At 41.6% G+C, this 19,754-nt stretch overlaps 1 protein-coding gene across 11 annotated transcripts in view; it reads right to left on the bottom strand.

Moving 5' to 3' along the window:
• The window catches only part of znf536 (zinc finger protein 536), a 417,096-nt gene that overhangs the window by 60,344 nt on the left and 336,998 nt on the right, over positions 1 to 19,754 (bottom strand). For all 11 annotated transcript variants that reach the window (XM_085991555.1, XM_085991562.1, XM_085991559.1 and 8 more), the window contains one exon: positions 2,883 to 4,535. In XM_085991555.1, coding sequence (XP_085847681.1) covers positions 2,883 to 4,535 — 1,653 coding nt within the window. The remainder of the gene's footprint in view (positions 1 to 2,882; positions 4,536 to 19,754) is intronic.

Here is a 19,754-nt window from a genome sequence, read left to right as displayed (position 1 = left end):
GCCTTTAAACCCAGTGACCTCTCCTGGTAACTTATTCCACAAGTCTATTATTCTTTGGGAAGAAACTCTGCTTGACTTCCCTCCTTACTCCTTGCCTTGTATTCACCGATTATTATTCCTTACTTATGGGTCAATGGAATTTTGTGAACAGCAGCCTCCCCACCTTTTATAATACCGTAAATCTGATGTAAGGTTATCAACCTGAAACATTAACCTTGTTTCTCTCTCTACAGATGCTGCCTGGCCTGCTGGGTGTTGCCAGCATTTTCTGTTTTTATTTATAATACTGTACTTGGGAGCTACACACAATCTTTCAAAGGGACAAGAACATTCCAGTGGAAGTACTTTATGTCGATTCCCTATCAGCACGGAAGTCATAAACAATCCATGTTATATCTGCGGTCATGGTATACCAGAAAATCTTACAACGGTTCAGTCAGTGTCATAACAGAAAAAAAACACTGTAACCCTCAACTTTATGTCATATGGCACTATCATCTTATGTACTTTCATCTCAATCCCTTGACCATTCATGTTATTTGCTTTATCATAAGTTATTGTGCATTAATCCCAAATGCACGGACCAACCATCTTACGCAGTTCAAAGATTATTCATGGGTATCTTTAAAAGATAAATGAAACAAAATCATACATGTATGTATAAATTATATCAAACCACACATAAAAGACTAACACAATCATAGAATTCAGATGATTAGAAATTAGTTGAGTGCCACACTGTACATTATCTGAAGTACTCATTGTCTCACTCCTTCTTGGGCATGTTTCCTACATGCAGTTAATGCATATGCACAAACTACAAAGTGAGATGCACCTTCTCTTTTCATCTGTCCCTTTTCCCACATGCTTCTATCTCCATGCATCTTCCTTCAGCTACTTCCAGTGCATGACTGTCTTTAGAGTTTCCACTTGTCTGGCTTTGAATTAGCCAGTCCAGTATTTGATCAAGCTGAATGTGAATTTCTCAGATATAAAGCAGAGTCCAAAGGATTTTGCTCTAAAGTAAAAGGCCTTTTTGTCTACTTATGTCAGTGTCTCATGATATGGAAACATTAATTATTAAGTTTAATAAGCTTTCCAATCAGCAGCAAAGTGAATTTCAGGACACAAGCCATGATCCCACCCCATCTGATTTTGAGTTTGGCAAAAGTTGGCAAACCTAGCCATCTTGGCCACCGGCAGTGTAGAGTGAGACAGAGAGGGTTTTCTTTCTCCTCCCCAGCCACAATGCTCTATTATCACGAGGCATATACTTATAGAATGACCTGATAAGAAAAAAATAATCATTCATATGATTGATGGATTAGTGTGACAGCAAAACAGGTCACTCAAACTTTCAACTGCCTCAGTGCCTTAACTTCTGTACTATCATTGACACTAGTAACACTTTCAATTGTAGATGACAATTATAGTAAAATAAATATTGCTATAATTTGACTTTTTAAAAAATAAAAGAAGTTTTTGGGTATGAGTTGGCATCGGTACAAATTTAAATAGCACTAAAAAGATGCTGGGCACACTATACTGATCCTGTCTTGAATCTTGCAGGGTAGCTCTTATGAGCAACAATGAATGTGTATATGGAACTGACTTTACAAACTTAGAATTGGCTGGACAGCTGAAAGACAAGAACAAGGATTAAGTTCATCAATCGTTCTGCCTATTTTGAGTTTGGCAGAGCAGTACATGTCAAGCTCATTACTACTATTCAATTATGCTTTCCAAGAGAAAAAAGAAACCATTTCTGCAATTTGCTTACGGAAAAATTGGCTGTTTGAACAGCGCCACCTCCTTTCCTTGTGGTCAACTGCATAAGATCATCATCACGTTATTAATCAGTTAAGATAATCTCAACTGAACTCTACTGTCCAAAATTTAGGATGCACTTCGGTGTGCAGTCAAAGTATGCATGTATATGATAAAAGTATAATAAGGAATGAAAGAAATAAGAAAGACTTGCATTTATATTATGCCTTATCACATCTCTCAGAAATGTCTCAAACTGTTTCACATGCAATGAATTACATTGAAATAAAGTGACTGTATGTTATGTAAGCAAGATCCAAACACTAAATACCTTTACCTTTGCAATGTGAACACTTTCTTCCTGAAAATTATGGGTTGTGCGATAGGTAAGGGACACCCAAGAAATGGATACTCAGTCTGAAAAATGCTTTGATCTTAAGTGCATACATAAATCATTAGGATAAAAAACCTCTAACATGTACTGTACAAACATTTTTTCCATTTGTTGCCAGTCCTCTTCTATGTCAGTAGACTTTATACATTATACAAATAGAATTGCATTCACGAGTTGACAGATATTGGAGTGGATTGTACTGTTAGGTTGCTACTAATGCTGGATTAGTGCTGGTTTAGGTATTGCGTTTACCAGTGCTGGGTCTGTTCTGGAGAAACAGGAGTCACAGCTAAAGACCTATTGAAAGGTTATAGAGTCCTAACTCCTACACTATTTCCAAGTTTCTCAGTAGAGTGTAATAATGCTGATGCTTAACCTGTATCGGTACCTAGCTATCAAATGAAGTATGCCCCATGTCTATTGCACTTCCATGGACAACTCTCACTATAATCAAGCCTCCACCCCATTCTTCTGAAACTAATAAGACCTCTTAAGCTACTAAATTTCTGCTGTGAATATCTATAATCACTCATCTGAAAGAGAATGGCTTCAATTTGATATGAAAACTTGAGAAAACAGAAGAGTCGACATATTAGCAATATACAGAGTACAACAATTTTGTAAATTTATGTTGAAATTCCTCGAAGCCATGTCTCTAAAGGGGTTTTAGCTGGCCAATGTATTCATTGCATTTTAAAAGTTGGATTTATTTGACACCCACCTGATAAGTCTGATCTCTTAGTGTTGCTGCTGCTTGAACTATTTCCAATACCATTGAAAGCTGCCATGTTGTCTGTGCTGTAAGCTCTCAGAACAGAGAGCATGTTCATCTGCTGGTCCAGAAGTTGATGGTCGTGGACCTGCTCCTGTTTGACCAGCCCTGGTGGAATATCATGAGATGACAGAAGATTTAAATTGTGCCAAGGTCCACCTTGAGGTTTACCCATGGAGCTCAGAAGACTCTGTGATCCTTGTGAAAGAGCTGCACTAGGAATCGGATCTTCTTCATCAGAACTTTCTTCATCAGAGGTTAATGGTTGGTTTATGTCCGCTAATGCATCTTGATCATCTATATCTTGATCATTTACAGACCCTGTGTCATCACTGCATGGTTGATTACCTCCTTCACCAGAAGGACTCATGCTTGTAGCCCCTGGTGAAACAAGGTTCAGCGTATTTGCAGGTAGACATTTCAGTTCAGATTCATGAGCAGTACTCAAAATAGGTGTTCCTGGACCATCAATATTTGAATATTTGTTGAATTGTTTGTAAAAGTCTGTCACTAGAGAGCTCAGACTGGAGTCCATGGGGTTAACAAAAGACTTCTTGTGATCTCCCAAAGAATCACTAGCTTGACCTTGTTGACATATCTTATCGGCGGATGAATCAGCCTTGTCAAGTGATTTTGCAGCTATCATATCTTTCTTAGTAACAGGAGAAACTGGCAAACAGGACTTTTTTGCAATTGATGAAGGCTCCCCTTGAAGATCATTTCCATTTCCAGACATTCCTAAAGGATTCTCTTTTCGTTTTGATTTTCCCAGGTGATTTGCTTGAAGGTGAAGAACCATTAATTCCATTGATGAAGTTGTGAAGGAACAGAATAGACACCCGTGCCAAGTAATGTTATCCTGAATGGTAATGGTTGCACCAGGGATCGAGGCAGAATCATGTGATGGAGGTCTCACAGACAAATCCAGTGGTTCATATTGGGATTTTTCTGCAGTTGATCTAGATTTGACAACTGATTTTTCTTCGGATGGCTGACCTTCAGCCCTTCCTTCACAATCTTCAGAGCCTGCATTCTTTGTGTGTTTCTCAGGTGTTGGTTTTGAGTTAGACTGTTTTACACTTGTGGTTTCACTATAGGCTCTTTCCATCATTTCTTTTTCTTTCTCCAAGGATCTCAGTCCAAAAGTGTCAATAAAAGCTTGCAAAGACCCTTGAAAATTGACTCCATTTCCAGCCAGGCTCTGGAAAGCTCTGCTCAGATCAGAAAGACTTGGAGTTTCTTCACTACATACCTCAGACGTACTTTTCAGATTTTCAGATTGCTGCTCTGATGTAACACCAGCTCCAAGTCCATGGCGTTCTGCAGAAGAAAGCACTCCCACAGGCCACTGCTGAGGAACCAAGCCACTCCTTGGGTCAGTTCCTGGCACGCCTTTCATAACTCCTCTCAGTATTTCTGGTCTAATAAACATCTGGCTTTTGTTTGCTGGTTCTTCAGAATGCTCTTGGTGTGTGTGTGACTGCCCCGACAGAGGACTTGTTCCATTCTGCCGCTCCCGGTGGTGGCGTTCTAAGTGATATTTCAGGGACGCTGACTGGGTTCCAGCATAGTCGCAGTGAGGACACTTATACGGCTTTTCCCCTAAATAATTGAAAGAAGGTAGTAAGCTTTTGTCTTTACACTCAAATATTGCATTGCAGTCTGGACTAAGAACAAGAAACTGTTTTCTTTAGTGTTGTGAAGGAAGAGTAAACATTGTTAAAAATGCATAAATGAGTTTGAACATATCAAATCATTTTAAAACCTAAAACTTTATAGCATTCCATACAATACTGAAATGAATGATTTAAGACTTACTATGCAGTAAATCATGGATATAATTAGCAAATGGCATGCTGCACAAGTAATTTATCAGTTTTGTGAAGCACCATTCAAGAATCAATTTAACAATTTTCAGAAAATAGCACTGGTTCAAAAAATACTTCTGTGGTTCAAAGTGCACTCAAAGCATAGTGTAAATAAAACATTAAAAAAATTAAAAGCACATGCAGAACGGTTTGTGCATATTTGTATCCATTTTAATTTAAATGTGCGGATTTGCATTTGCACTGGTTTGGAAAATATTTTAAAAGAAAAATAAAAGGAGTATTATGCTGTGTTCATGTAACAGGGATTTTTAGGATAATATTCACCTCATAAATTATCTGGTTTATGCATATATTTCCATAATTTCTCTGTCTTGAAGGTATATAGATTTCACTCATGTATTATGATAATGGCATTTGGTATCTGCTCATGTTACTGGATTTTTCAGCAAATCTTTTTATTCCACTTCTTTTTCAAATTACATTATTCTTTAAAGTGGAATATTATGGATTAAAAGGATGTGGAATATAATCATTGCATTCCATCCATTACACCCTAATCAACCTCTGTCAATGAGTTTCTGTTGCAGTTATAACCTCTTATCAATCTGAAACAAAGCAAAATGGGTTGAATAGTCTCTAATTAAAACACATCCTTTCATGTTCTCAAATCTGAAGCAATGGGAGTATAAGAATGCTGCTCTAGACTGGATGAACTTTACCCATTGTTCTCAATAAGTAAAGAAACAGTCTGAACGCCAAATTCTTCCACAGCCAATGAAACTACAATACAACTCATTTGTTTATAGCATAAGCAATATATTTTTTACATTGGCTGCATGGTTTCATTTAAGAAAGTGCTCCATGTAAAACACGTAAAGACGGTCAACATTTTTTCAATGGCTAGCAAAGTTGCTACCCCATTTTTTATAGTTTTACCTTGCCATTCAACACTGGCAAGTAATTCCATTCAACATTGTGGCCTAGAAATTTGATGGCACTGCATCTAAACATCCAATATGGTGGGTGGGGCGTGTAGGTGCCAGAATTGCGTTGCCCGCCATATTGGTAAAGGTAGAAAAAGGTGTGTCCAGGGCCTGTGCCTGAAACAGGTGTTAGGACCTTTGTATATGCATAGACAGGGACTAATGCCTGTTTAAGGCCCCCTTTGCAAAATTGGGCTGACCTGAACACAGCTGGCATGGGAAATGTGTGGTACATATGGCCTAACCAGCGGTCCTTAAAGGGACCACTGGAGGCTCCCACCAAAAAGGTAAAAGTACTTACCTGAATGTGGAGCCAGGTGGTGCAGTAATGCTCCATTACCAGTTCCCATTCGCTCCACTCCTCTCCCAATCACCCAATTCCCTCCCAATTGCTTTTCGGTCTATCTCAGGACTTACCAGTAAATTACCAGCAAGCTGCCTGGGAATGCCCAGCAGGTATCTGCAGCTTGGCAGTATCATTTAAATGAGGCCTGAGGCCCAATATTGGGTGTGACTCGGGACTACCTGTTCCAGCGCCTAAGTTGGTTGCAAAGCATCTACATATGGAATTACTGCCTAGTTTTGACTTTGCCAATTGTCTGACAGTGGTGTGGAGGGTGCTGAACTATACAGACTAGAAAGGTCACAAGTTTGATGCCAAGTCTGTGCTCAGTTCACCAATTTCAACTGGGGAAGCAGTGGGGAGGCCACAATTGGTCTCAGCATCGCTATGCTCGGCCAGGAATATAATAAGCCAGGTTTGCTTTCTGGTGCCCCCTGCTGGAAAGTGCATGCATTCAGGCACTGGATGAGGACAGGATCAGGGCCCCACATCCATCAACACTCACTGATGTGCTCACACATGATAAATGGCTACTTGGGTGAGGTAGTGGAGGGAAGCTGGTGCTCATTGAATATTACTTCAATGAAAATTGAAAAAATTAATAAAAATATTTCTTTAATATGGTGGTAAGGGGAGAGGAAATTATATTGGTTGGTAATAGACACAGCTGAAGTCATGCTTTCATCAGAGCAGAACTCCAGCCATTCATTTAATGGTAACTGGGAATAGCTTTCAAATACATATTTCTACAAATAGCCTGCATTTCATCATGAAAACCCAAGTACTAAAAAGTGCACTCACTGCCAGAATGCCAACTATAACTGTGGTGGGATAGGGCCAGTACCTAATTTTCATTAAGTATAAACTGAAAGCTACACACAAAGCAAAACTGTGGCCAATATTTTGTCCAGTTTATGGAATCAAACTGCTGTGCTGCACGCAACGTCTACAAGCCAAGTTGGTCCTTACTATAAAAAGCATTATACTTATCCAAGTATCAATTTGTGACCCATTCTACTTTTCTAGTAACGAGGCTTTACGTTAACACTGCGACATTCTTGACATTTGCAAGGTGTACCTGATCAACCTTGGTTGCCATCACCCAAAATACAAGTTCATCAGGTTCGAGTTAAATAAAATATTCGGCATCTGTGCAGGGTGACTGCGCTAAGTACAATTACTGACATTCACAGCATGCCAGATACAGGCTCATATCTTGCATAAATCCAGGGTCGCACAACATAGCTATATGACCTTGTGCTGGTTATCGTTTTTTCTTAAATGCCTGTTTTATTAGTAATGAATGAAGCATACACAAGAGTGCCTTATTCATGATGAACAAAGAGGGCATTGAATAACTTATTCAATGGGCGGCTCTCAATTTTCCATTATGTAACCTTGGATTAATATCTGCATACATTGCGTGAGGTGTCTGCTGGTTATTAATCTTCCGGCAGGTAACTGTAAAATATGAATTCTGCTTCTTGAATAATTCTATATCTTTAAGTACCTGCAAAATTTATGCTGCAAAATTAAGATAAGAATTATTAAAGGTTGAATAATAAATATAAAATTCAAACAATTTTTTAAAGTAACAATTTAAAACTTTTTTTGCTTTCAAAACCTTAAATCTGTATTTTGGGATAAAGATGAATATACTAACCCCCAAAATAGTTAATGCCTGATTAACTATTTCATTATATTTGTACCACGGACCCTGTTGAACTTTCATGATTAAACCTGCATTATTCAAAATGGTACATGGTACAGTGAGAAATATTCTGCAAAGGTCAAAGGTCACGTAATAGGACTAGATGACCTCATTTCAATATCGCAATGAAGCATGGACTTACATTACAGGAAAAATTTAAAGCATTATGGTTTATCCTGGTTATTTTAAGTGTTATCCTTGATATATGTTATGCTGTTACAAGACATCAGGTAAATGATTTCTATCAGATCAAAATTTATAAATTAGTCTGTGCTTTATCAAATGTTTTTCAATACAGATTGCCCATTACCAGAGTTACTCACTTGTGATAAATGGATTGATTTTATATGCAACAAAGTAACCTTTATCTTCAAGCTATGATGTGTGCTTTTTGATTCAAAAGAAATGTAATAAACTACAAACTCTTTGTTATAATTTTATATTAATGTGTATGTATTACCTATCATCTGATAATTAAGCACTAATACTTTAAAATGTTGAGCTTTATTCACTTAGAAAGGCTGAAATAAATATTCTTCACAGGAAAGCTACAGTGCATTAATATAAATTGTCCACATGATTCCCCTAAGCCTATATGCTGTAAATATGAAGACTATTGCACAGCTGCTTATTGCTAAACAGTGCCTTGTCTAGAAAGGGACAATCTGTGTTTCTAATTGCTGTCATTGAAGCCTAGATTCATTTTGTGACTTTCCCATTAAAATGTGAGCATTAATTTGTATAATGAAATATCACCCACTGCGGTATTCATTAGCCATGCCCTACTGTATACTTCACATTGTTAGCTAGCCAGAAACTGTAGCTAATTTCACTAATGGACATCTTCCTACTAAATCTTTGGTAGAAAATTAATATGGTAACATTACCTCTTTAACTTTTTGGGAATTTAAATTCAGTTAATTCCTTTTTGCCAGATTTGCTAGAAGCTATTAATCTAGAGATAAATTCTGCCGTGACAATATTTAGGAAGCTATGGATGTAGATTGGATGGGCTGGTAGCACGGGCACAAGAGCACCTGCCTCCTGACCAGATGGTCACAAGTTTAGGTCCCAGGTGCCACCTATTATTTGAGCTCAAGTTTTGCCAGTCCTTGGCCAGGCTGCTGGCTTGAGTCCCTCACCATCGTGGGATACTCCATCTCATGGGCAGGAATAACTTGTATAACTGGATCTCCCCGCTGTAAATATATTGCCTATCTGCCAGTCCCAGAGGAGCATTACTGAAAACTGTCAGGTACTTTGTGGCATAAACTCAACCAAAAGCGTCCATACGGCAGTGAGCAGTACCCAGAGAAGCTCTATGGATGAACAGGGTTTAAAAATGGGGCTTTAGAAAATTATAAATCAATGTATGTAAGTCTTACTGAGGGAAAACATGATTAATTGGATATTAATTGCCAAGGGAGAAATTCAATTGAGCTGGACACGGTTAATAAACTAACTCTAATTCTGCTGGCTTCCTTTTTTTCCCCTAATATCTTATACCAATTTTCTGTCATTTGTATGTCTGTTCATATCTGTCCCTCTATTCCATGAAAATATTGATTTGTGGCACACCCTGAGTAACACTAGTCCTTTAGTCCTGTGGCCCTTGCTGGTTGCTGTATTTTTAACATACTGACAAGTCCCAAACAGACAGTTCCATTTATTGTGCTAATTTAGAACAATTATTCAAGGCAAGCTGTTCTCTTTGTGTTTATTAATGAAGTTCTGAGCTTCTCAAACCTATAGAGCCCAAAAGATGAACCTATTTCTCAGTTGATCTTCTACACAGCATTGTATAAGCGAGAGGGATTACTGTAGATAAACATGGTAACGCATTATTTTTCTAAATCACTTGAGGCAATTATCTGATATTTTATCAGAAGATGTAATGTTGGTTCAAAACTAGTTATCTGACAGACATCTACCATTAAATGTCAAGAGAACTACTGACATGTTATTAACCACTAATGGGAAGTTCTTAGATTATAGTAAATGTAATATCCACATTAAAGGATACTGCTGGAGTGCGATCCTAATACTAAACATTTGAGAATTCATCTGGATGGAATTTTTAAGTTCAGATCTCCTATGAGTGTAGTAAAGTGGATCAGCACTATGGGAGGGGTACTGTCAATATGAAGTATTTACCTCCTTATTTATTCCATAGCTTTCATGTTTAATAGATTTCTACTGTTGTAGAATAATCCTTAGAGGAAGGGCTACTCCACAAAGCCCAGGAGACTGACGTTTCATCCCATTGGAAGTAAATCTGATGTGCTGTGCTGACATCAGATAGGAAATGATCTGTTCACAGCAAAACTCTGCTGGCATAGCATTATAAAGATAAAAGTGGCTCCTGATTGGTTTGTAAAATGATCCTCTAGATGGTAATTAAAGGTACTCATAAAAGTACCAAATTGGGGGCAATGGCAAATGATGAATATCAATGCACAGAAATTCAAAGGATCTTCACAAGCTTGATCAGTGGACAGAAAAGTGGCAGATGCAATTTAATACAGGGAAATGTAAGGTTCTGAGATTTTGGCAGAGGGAAGATTGATGCAGATTGCACTGAAGGGGAATGTACTTGAGGTATCTTGGCAGGAGAGAGATCTTGGGGTTTTAGTGGAGGTCACTAAAGTCATCAGCACAATGTTCCCAGCAAACAGACGTCAGGATTCATAGCAAGGGGTATAATGTACAAATCCAGAGAGGTCATTCTAAAACTGTATTTGGTGCGACCATATTTGGAGTACTGCATGCACTTCTGGTCTCTCTATTTCAAAAGGACATTCAGTTATTGGAGGGGTGTACAGTGTAGGGCTACACAGTTGATCCCAGAACTTATGGAAATGATATATGAGGAAAGATTGACTGAAATTATGAAAGGCTTGGACAAATTGGATCCAAGTAAGTTTTTCTGTTGTGCACAGAATTTAAATACAAGGCATCATATTAACAAATTAAGGACAACAAAAGAAAATAGAAAATACAGGAGGTATTAATGTAATGGTAAGTATGTGGAACAGATTATCAGCATGGGTAGTGAAACTGGAAACCTCAATGGGCTTTAGGAAGGAACCAGTTGATTTAAATGTCAGTTTCTTGGCTCTACAGAGTAGCCCTTCCACGAAGAGATATTCTGTAATAGTATTGAACATAAATGTTGTTGGATGCTCTAAGTAAGGGAGTAAAATACTTCACACCTACAGTGTTCGCTAAACATTAATCTCCTTTAACCCTTGAAATGCAGAAAATCGTTTTTCTTATTGGGCCATGATTGGGTTGCTGGGGAGGCCAACAACGCTCACCGTTATAACGGAGTAAATCGGACAGCAAATTCCAGCGTCCGCACATGTGTAGTTAAACGTGGAAATCCGGAAGTTGCTGTTCGAGGTACCCCACTCCTCCACAGGGTGCACTGTAACAGTCCTCGCTGATAAATTCGGTACTGAAATCAATGCAATGGCGTGAACTTGGGGTTCTTGCCCATCAGATCCCCACTAAAGATGCCAGAAAAAGTTAGGGCTTGTGCATTCAGGAGTAAGTGAAATTACTGCCAAACAACCTCTCTGGCCCTGAAAATTAAATTTTACACGTGTGGAGTTTCATTCCTTCAGAACTTAATTAGGGTTGGAGATTTAAAAAAAATTAAATTAATTTTTCTTTTACTTTTTCTGTCTGTCTCTTTAATCTCTCTCTTTCAATCCCATCTGTCTTTCCCAATCTTTATTTTGCTTTCTGTGCATGATTTAAATCCAATTTATACTTCATGCTTTAAACTTCCTGGTTTAGACTCTACGGGGAAGGGGGGGGAATTGGCTCGTGCCCCCTTTGGGGCGATAACTGCGCCAGGGCCCCAAAGAATTTAGCGCCCCCGTGCCTGAAATTCAATGGTAGCACCCCAACAGGAGGCAGGGAGCTACTGGAAGCATTCCCCCTCCCTCTTGGGGTGCTCCCATTGAATATCGCGGCACTACGTGCAGCAGCGCCACGCGCATCGTCATGTAGTGCCGCGGTACTGCAGGCCTCCCTCCCCTGACGGATCGCAGCCGGCACCCCACAGGAAAATGCGAGAGGGGGCAGGTGCTGGCAGATGGTCCAAAGAAAATGGCCGCCCCGCAGCTGCCCTTTAATTATCGCCGTCCCAGCTGCAAAAGTGCTCCCCTGACCCTGTCGGACATAGCATCCAGCAGTAGGTCAGGGGGCGCAAGCCAAGTTTGTGGTCGGGGCGCGAGAAGGGCATGGCGCATGGCGATGATGCCATCGCCAGAGGCGCAGGGCCGTGGGGCGCTATCAGCTACTCCCGCCACTAACCTTCCGCTGAATTTCGTGGGAGGCGTTAGCGGCGCCACACCCGGGTGCTAGTTGCTTTGTGCCCCGTTAAGGGGAGGCCAACAGCCAGGGGAGTGCTAAGGGGAGGTGCAAAGCAACCAAATTTTTCCCCCTACAGCCTAGAAATCCAATAAGGTCCGAAAATGGTGCCACCATTATTTTGGTGCTTCCTGCTGATTTAAATGATTGGAGCGCACAGCCTTGCATAGAACGCACTGCCTCAGGCTGTGCACTCAGCAGGGGGCCCAATGTAGAGGCCATAGTGCCCCTGGAGCAAGGCAGCCTTTTCTTAAAGCAAGGCTGACATTTTAGAAAGCAGTCTCGAGCCCTTAAAGGGGGACTGCCTTATAAAAAAATAAAAATAAAAATCATTTAATAATAGGCAGTCTCTAGCCCTTAGAGCTCAACCGCCTTCTGAAAAAAACATTGAAAATAATTCCAAAATGGCAGTCTTCAGCTCTTAAAGCTGAACTGCATTTTGCACATGAAAAATGGTAAAAGTGCTTCAGCAATAACACAAATGGCTCAACAGGCCAGGGAAAGGGCACCCAGGGTCTCAGATGCAGCACTCGAGCTTTGTGCAGGGGGTCAAACACTGGAAGAGATGTCCTCTACCCATTGGGGGCCAGGAGGCCCTCCAGAAAGAAGGACGTGGGACCAGATCACCGAGGCGGACACTGCCAGCACCTGGCTCCAGTGCCAAAAGAAATTTCTTGACATCAGACCAGTGGTCAAGGTCAGTGAATGCATCTTCAAAAGCCGTCTCCAACCAACTGCACCACCAGCCTCATACACTGCTCAATGCACGATCCCCCCCCCCACCGCCCCCATCACTCACCTACCAACAATCAATACCAAGCACGAGGCACACCTCACATTCCTAGCTTCACCTCGCCCCCTTGGAGGAGATGGTGCTGGCCATTCTTGGTAGGGGCATTACTAAGCCCTTGGCCAGTGGCAGGGCTGAAAGAATACAAGATGCTGGCATCCTCATATGTTATCCTCTTTTCACATTCCACTTCCCCCTCATCCCACAATCTCTTCAGATGCACAAGCTGCACATGATGTAAGCCTGCACCTCTTGCTTTACCCCTCCTCCTCTCACCACAACCCTAACTTTGTGCTTTCCTCCTTTCAGACACCCAAGAAATCCAGCCTGTCCAGCCAGTGGGTCAACAAGAAGAGGAAGAGGAGAGTGAAGAAGAAACACTGTCACTCGATTTGACACTCCCAGCCACCAGCTCCTTGAGGTTGTCCTGCAAGGCCACCTGCAGTGTCCCCCATTGAAAGTCAGCAGCCTTCCACCAGCCATGCAGCAGCCACTGGGGTAGCACTTCATGACATCAGTAGGATAGGCAAAGGCACATGCAAGACAGCCCCTAAGGGAATGCACAAGGGTGACTAGTTGATTTCTTGATGTCATATTGGATGAATATATGGATAAAGTTGGATTGGAAAGTTTGCTTTGTGGTGGCTTTTATTTCAGCATCGTGGCCAACAGGACGCTGTGATGGTCAGTAACAAAGGGAAGGTGAGGTGTGGGACAAATGTTGAAAGCGGAATTGGGGTTGTGGTCACTGGTACCATCGGCAATGAATCGATCCGGATATCCCAGCCAGAAAGGGGCTGTCTGGGTTGCATCCTTCTTCTGCTTCCTCCACTTCTGCGTTTTCCTCTTCTGCTTCCTTCTCTTCTGTGTCTTCCTCTTCTTCTGCATCTTCCTCTTCTGCTTCTTCCTCTTCCCTCTGTGAACAGCTTGTCCTGTTTGCAGCCATCTGCTTCATCTCCATGTTCCCACAAGGACTGCGAGCAAGTTTCTTCTCAAAGGCAAAATACTGCATATGATGGAAATCTGAAATAAAAACAGAATATACTGGAAATACTCAGCAGGTCAGGCAACATCTCGACTTGAAACGTTTACCCTGCTTCTCTCTCCACAGATGCTTCCTGACCTGCTGAGTATTTCCGGCATTTTCTGTCTTTTCAGAGGCCATCCTTTATCATCTAAGGCCTTGCAAGTGTCCGGCAGCTCTCCCTGCAAATTTTAGCAAATGTTTTAATGTATTGCACCAAGCTATTACTTCAATAAAATATTTTAAAAAGTCCAAAAGCTGAAATCCAAACTTACCTGAAAGATGTGTGTGTCCCTTTAAGAAGCATTGACAGCATCTCTGCAGCGCTGCTCCACACATGTTCTTCCGTGTGTGGTTTGTAGAGGGCGTTATGGTGTGCAGCGATGTCAAAAATACCAGTCATGCGTCAAATCAGGCATTACACACCGATTGACATCACAATCTGCTCATTTGAATTAGAGAAGCCAGCGCTGGCAATGGTAGTGAATCATAGAATCATAGAATGGTTACAGCACAGAAGATGGCCATTCGGCCCGTCGAGCCTGTGCTGGCTCTCTGCAAGAGCACTTCAGCTAGTCCCACTCCCTTGCCCTTTCCCTGTAGCCCTGCAAATTGTTTTCCTTCAGATACTTATCCAATTCCTTTTCAGGCAGTGCAGTGCATTCCAGATCCTAACCACTCACTAAGTTAAAAAGTTTTTCCTCATATCACCTTTGTTTCTTCTGCCAATCACCTTAAATCTGTGTCCTCTGGTTCTTGACTCTTCCACCAATGGGAACAGTTTCACTCTATCTACTCTGTCTAGACCCCTCATGATTTTGAACACCTCTATCAAATCTCCTCTCAACCTTCTCTGCTCTAAGGAGAACAACCACAGCTTCTCTAGCCTATCCACATAACTGAAGTCCCTCATCCCTGGAACCATTCTCGGAAATCTTTTCTGCACCCTCTCTAAGGCCTTCACATCCTTCCTAAAGTGCGGTGCCCAGAATTGGACACAATGGGCTGCGTTTTGCTGGCGTTCAGAGTGCGGGTTTGGAAGCGGGTCCGCTGTCAAAATCACAAAGATTGACAGTGGGTCGGTATCCCAATGTAAACCCGCCTCCTTGTCAGTTTCCCAAGTGTTGGGTCTGTCATCCCTGAACAGACCCGACACCAAGCGGCGGGTCAGCCAATTTAGATAGTTAAAAGGTAGTTAAGAACTATTTTCCCATGTACTTACCATTTTACCAGGTTTTCAACGGGGTTCCCGGAGAGCGGCTAACACGTCAGGTAAGTATTTTGGGTTCTCAATGACTGTGCATTGCTGTGAATAGGTAAAAGCTGCAAAAGTGGTATAAAACCTACCATTTCACAGCTGTTCACTTCCCAATCTTAGAAGCTGGAGCCTTCAGGATTTGGAATACACTTTTCAGCTTTATGGAGGTTTGAAGTGTTTGGAGCAAACTCTCTATCCAGTGTCACCTCCTTGGAGCAACCTTTCTCACCATTGACAGATTGCTCTGTCATCTCAAGTTCAGCTGGCAGCTATTCCATCAGCATCGGTGCCCTTGAAAAAATTTCACCTTGGTCCTCTGAATCCCTCCACGCTCAGCCCCAACACGAGCATCACCAGGCACACCAGCAGCACCAACAACAGCATCTGATGCTGCACAGGACACAGGGTAACAGCACCTGACCACATTGCTGCCCAGGACGCCAGGGATGGCCTCACCATGGCCAGATTTACTTCACTTGATGCTGTACACCCTGGCTGCCACATGATGCGCCAGGTTGGCACCACTCCACACCAACACCATAAAGCATCCCTACAATGCCCAAGCCATTCCTTTCACACTCATCACCATTGGGGGGGGTTACCGTTATGTCTCATCATTCGTTGCAACTAATTAAGCATTAAGCCTCCTCCAAAGGTGTACATAGATCTGTCTAAAAAGGTGAAGTGTTGAAAATAAAGATTTCATTGTTTGACAACACAAGCAGAGAGGAGATTTGATTGAGGTGAACATTGGCGATAACACCCAACTGCCTACCCTTGTGTGTATGATTGGACAAGGATGAGGGTGAGTGTGAGGGGTGGCTAGTGAGATGGGGAAGTGATAATGTTGATAGAGAGGGATGGGTGGAGGTGCAAGGTAAGTTGATGTGAGTAAGGATGTCCAGGAGTAGGGTAGGGAAGGCAGAGTGATGGGGATGTGATGAGAGGCACAGCAGGATGAGGCCGAGTGTGGCTTTGCAGTAACGTTTCGTGATCTACTGAGACCATTGAAAGGTTTGTGCCACTGCAGCCAGGTCCTCCTGATGGAGTAATGGGAGAGCCTGGGCATAGCCATGCACCTTTGTGTAGTTATTGTCAGTGTTTGTAGCACCTCAATGCTACAGAACACTGACGGCACAACTGTCAAAATGATTGTGGACATGGTTCCTTTAAGGAAACCGGCTGATGACACGTCATCAAATGACGTCATGAGACCCGCTAGCTATTAATTGGCTAGGAACCTCACAGGACGGGCTTAACAAGCCCTGTAAATGGAATATCTTGTTGGAGGCCAAGATAGGCACAGATGCAGGATCCCCACACGCCATGGACATCGTCCACCCCGGACCCACCGTGGTTGGAAAAATCCAGTCCAATACTCCAGTTGAGGCCGAACTAGTGTTTTATAAATGTTCATCATAACCTGCTATTGTACTCTATGACTCTATTTATGAAGCCCAGGATCCCGTGTGTTTTTTAACCACTTTCTCAAACTGCCCTGCCACTTTTGATGATTTGTGCACATATACCCCCAGGTCTCTCTGTTCATGCACCCCCTTTAGCATTGTACCTTTTAGTTTATATTACCTCTCGTCGTTCTTCCTACCAAAATGTATCACTTCGCAGTTTTCTGCGTTAAATTTCATCTGCCACGTATCTGCCCATTCCACTAGCCTGTCTATGTCCTCTTGAAGTCCATCACTATCCTCCTCACTGTTCACAATTCTTCCAAGTTTTGTGTCATCTGCAAATTTTGAAATTATGCCCTGTACACCCAAGTCCACGTCATTAATATATATCAAGAAAAGCAGTGGTCCTAGCATTGACCCCTGGGGAACATCACTGTATACCTTCCTCCAGTCTGAAAAACAACCATTCACCACTACTCTCTGTTTCCTGTCAATTAGCCAATTTCCTATCCATGCTGCCACTGTCCATTTAATTCCATGGGCTTCAACTTTGCTGGCAAGCCTATAATATGGCACTTTATCAAACGCCTTTTGGAAGTCCATGTACATCACATCAACCGCATTGCCCTCATCAACCCTCTCTATTACCTCATCAAAAAACTCAATCAAGTTAGTTAAACACGATTTGCCTTTAACAAATCCATGCTGGCTATCCTTAATTAATCCATCTGTGTCCAAGTGCTATGGACCTCACCAAAATGGCAGCTGCAGTGTCCCACGGGCGAAAGTGAGGCGGCTGCCATTTTTTGCAGAAATACTGCACAAACGGACGGCAGTTAGGTTGGGAATTTCCAGGCCTGCGTGTCTCAGTGAGGATTCTTCAATCTGATTGGTTGAAGAGTCTTGCTGTTTTTTGTCCTGCTCACAGACATCACAGATGCCCTGTAGAGGGCGTCACGCTGGATCAGATGCTGGATTAGGGCAAGTTTCCGCTCTAAGGCCCCCAAAAACTTTGTGGGCAGCTGTCAGTGAGGTGAACGGCATATGCCATTCCGTCGCCACTGACTGCAAAATCCGAAGTCAATTTTTTAGGTGGGATTCTCAATTAAGGTCTGAAAATATATAATGGGAAAAATCAAGCATCTGTTGTCTTATCGTCAAGCATCAGAGTGAGGGCTGAAGTGAGGGCTTGTTGCTTCCAGTGAAAGGGAGGGAACACTAAAGAGAGACAGCTGAGCTGGGCTGTTTCCACATGCCTCTTTAGTAACCACTTATATAGCTGCACTAACATAGGCTTGGGAGCAAGACACCTTTGTATCCTCTCAAATGGAAACAGTGCTTGCTGTGTGGGAATGCAAAAGAGGACAAGATGCACATTTAAAACAATAGAGAATGGAAAACATAAATGGCTGCTTATTAAAATGTACAACAAAATATAAATGTATCAACCCTATTTGAAATAATTCATTATTTTGTTCCTATTTTTTCATCTTGCACCCTATTTACTGATAATCTCCTAAATCAATCCAAGTTCTGCATCCTCTGGGGACCATTTAAAATGAACATAAGATTAACCAAAAATGCACTGATTGATCATTGCAAAAGGGTGGTTGCAGTAGTAAGGTCACGTCTAATAATTTTTCCTTCCTCTTAATATCAATTGTTACTTGATTTTTTAATATTTTCTATATTGACTATTATAGAACAATGTCAAATTGTCACAAATGCATTACATTTCCTGAGAGAACATGTAAAGCAAACTGGTGGGTAACCAATGAAACCTGCTTTGAAAAGGATTTAGTTTATACCTTATTGGGATACTCCCAAACTATTTAATGTTTGACACTAAAGTATAATTGAGGGCATTGAACATAAGAACATAAAAACATAAGAAACAGGAGCAGGAGTAGGCCACACGGCCCCCCGAGCCTGCTCTGCCGTTTAATAAGATCATGGCTGATCTTCTAAATCAACTCCATTTTCCTGTCATATCCCCATATCCCTTATGCCTAAAATCTATCAATCTCAGTCTTGAATATACTCAACGACTGAGCATCCAAAGATTCACCACCCTCTGAGTGAAGAAAATTCTCCTCATCTCAGTCCTAAATGGCTGACCCGTTATCTTGAGACTATGACCCCTAGTTCTAGACCTTCCAGCCAGGGGAAAGAGCCTCTCAGCATCTACCCTGTCAAGCACTCTAAGAATTTTACACATTTCAATGAGATCACCTCATTCTTATAAACTCCAGAGAATATAGGCCCATTCTACTCAATCTCTCCTGTCATCCTACGAATCAGTCTAGTGAACCTTCCTTGTACTCCCTCTAAGGCATGTATACCCTTCCTTAGGTAAGGAGACCAAAACTATACACAGTACTCCAGGTGTGGTCTCACCAAAGTCCTATACTTCCTTACTCTTATATTCTAACGCCCTTGCAATTGGCGCTACAGTGGACCGTTCCCTGGATCTGGGTTTAAATTCAGGCCAGATTGATGGAATAATTTTTTTTTGATGGTTGTGAAACTAATTTGGCATGAATTTGGGTAGTCCCAATCCCATTTCTTGTGAGGGTGAATCCACAATAGAAAATAGTCCAATATTTTGCTATTAAACTGACAATTACGCTTTGACAGGCCATAATGATGGCTGGGATTGGGAAAACAGAAATATCACATTAATTCAACAACAACAACTTGTATTTATATAGCACCTTTAACGTAGTAAAACGTCCCAAGGCGCTTCACAGGAGTATTATAAGACAAAAAATTTGACACTGAGCCACATAAGGAGAAATTAGGGCAGGTGAGCAAAAGCTTGGTCAAAGAGGTAGATTTTAACATAAGAACTAAGAACATAAGAAATAGGAGCAGGAGTCGGCCATTCAGCCCCTCGAGCCTGCTCCGTCATGGTTGATCTGATCTTGGCCTCAATTCCACTTTTCTGCCTGTTCCCCATAACCCTTGACACCCCTGTAGTTCAAAAATCTGTCTATCTCAGCCTTTAATATATTCAATGACTCAGCCTTCACAGCTCTCTGGGGTAGAGAATTCCAAAGATTCACGACCTTCTGAGAGAAGAAATTCCTCCTCA

Source organism: Somniosus microcephalus, chromosome 6 (genome assembly GCF_052327205.1).
Source record: "Somniosus microcephalus isolate GS21.2 chromosome 6, FLI_Smic_1.0, whole genome shotgun sequence".
NCBI lineage: Eukaryota > Metazoa > Chordata > Chondrichthyes > Squaliformes > Somniosidae > Somniosus > Somniosus microcephalus.
This window is presented reverse-complemented; position numbering and strand designations above follow the sequence as displayed.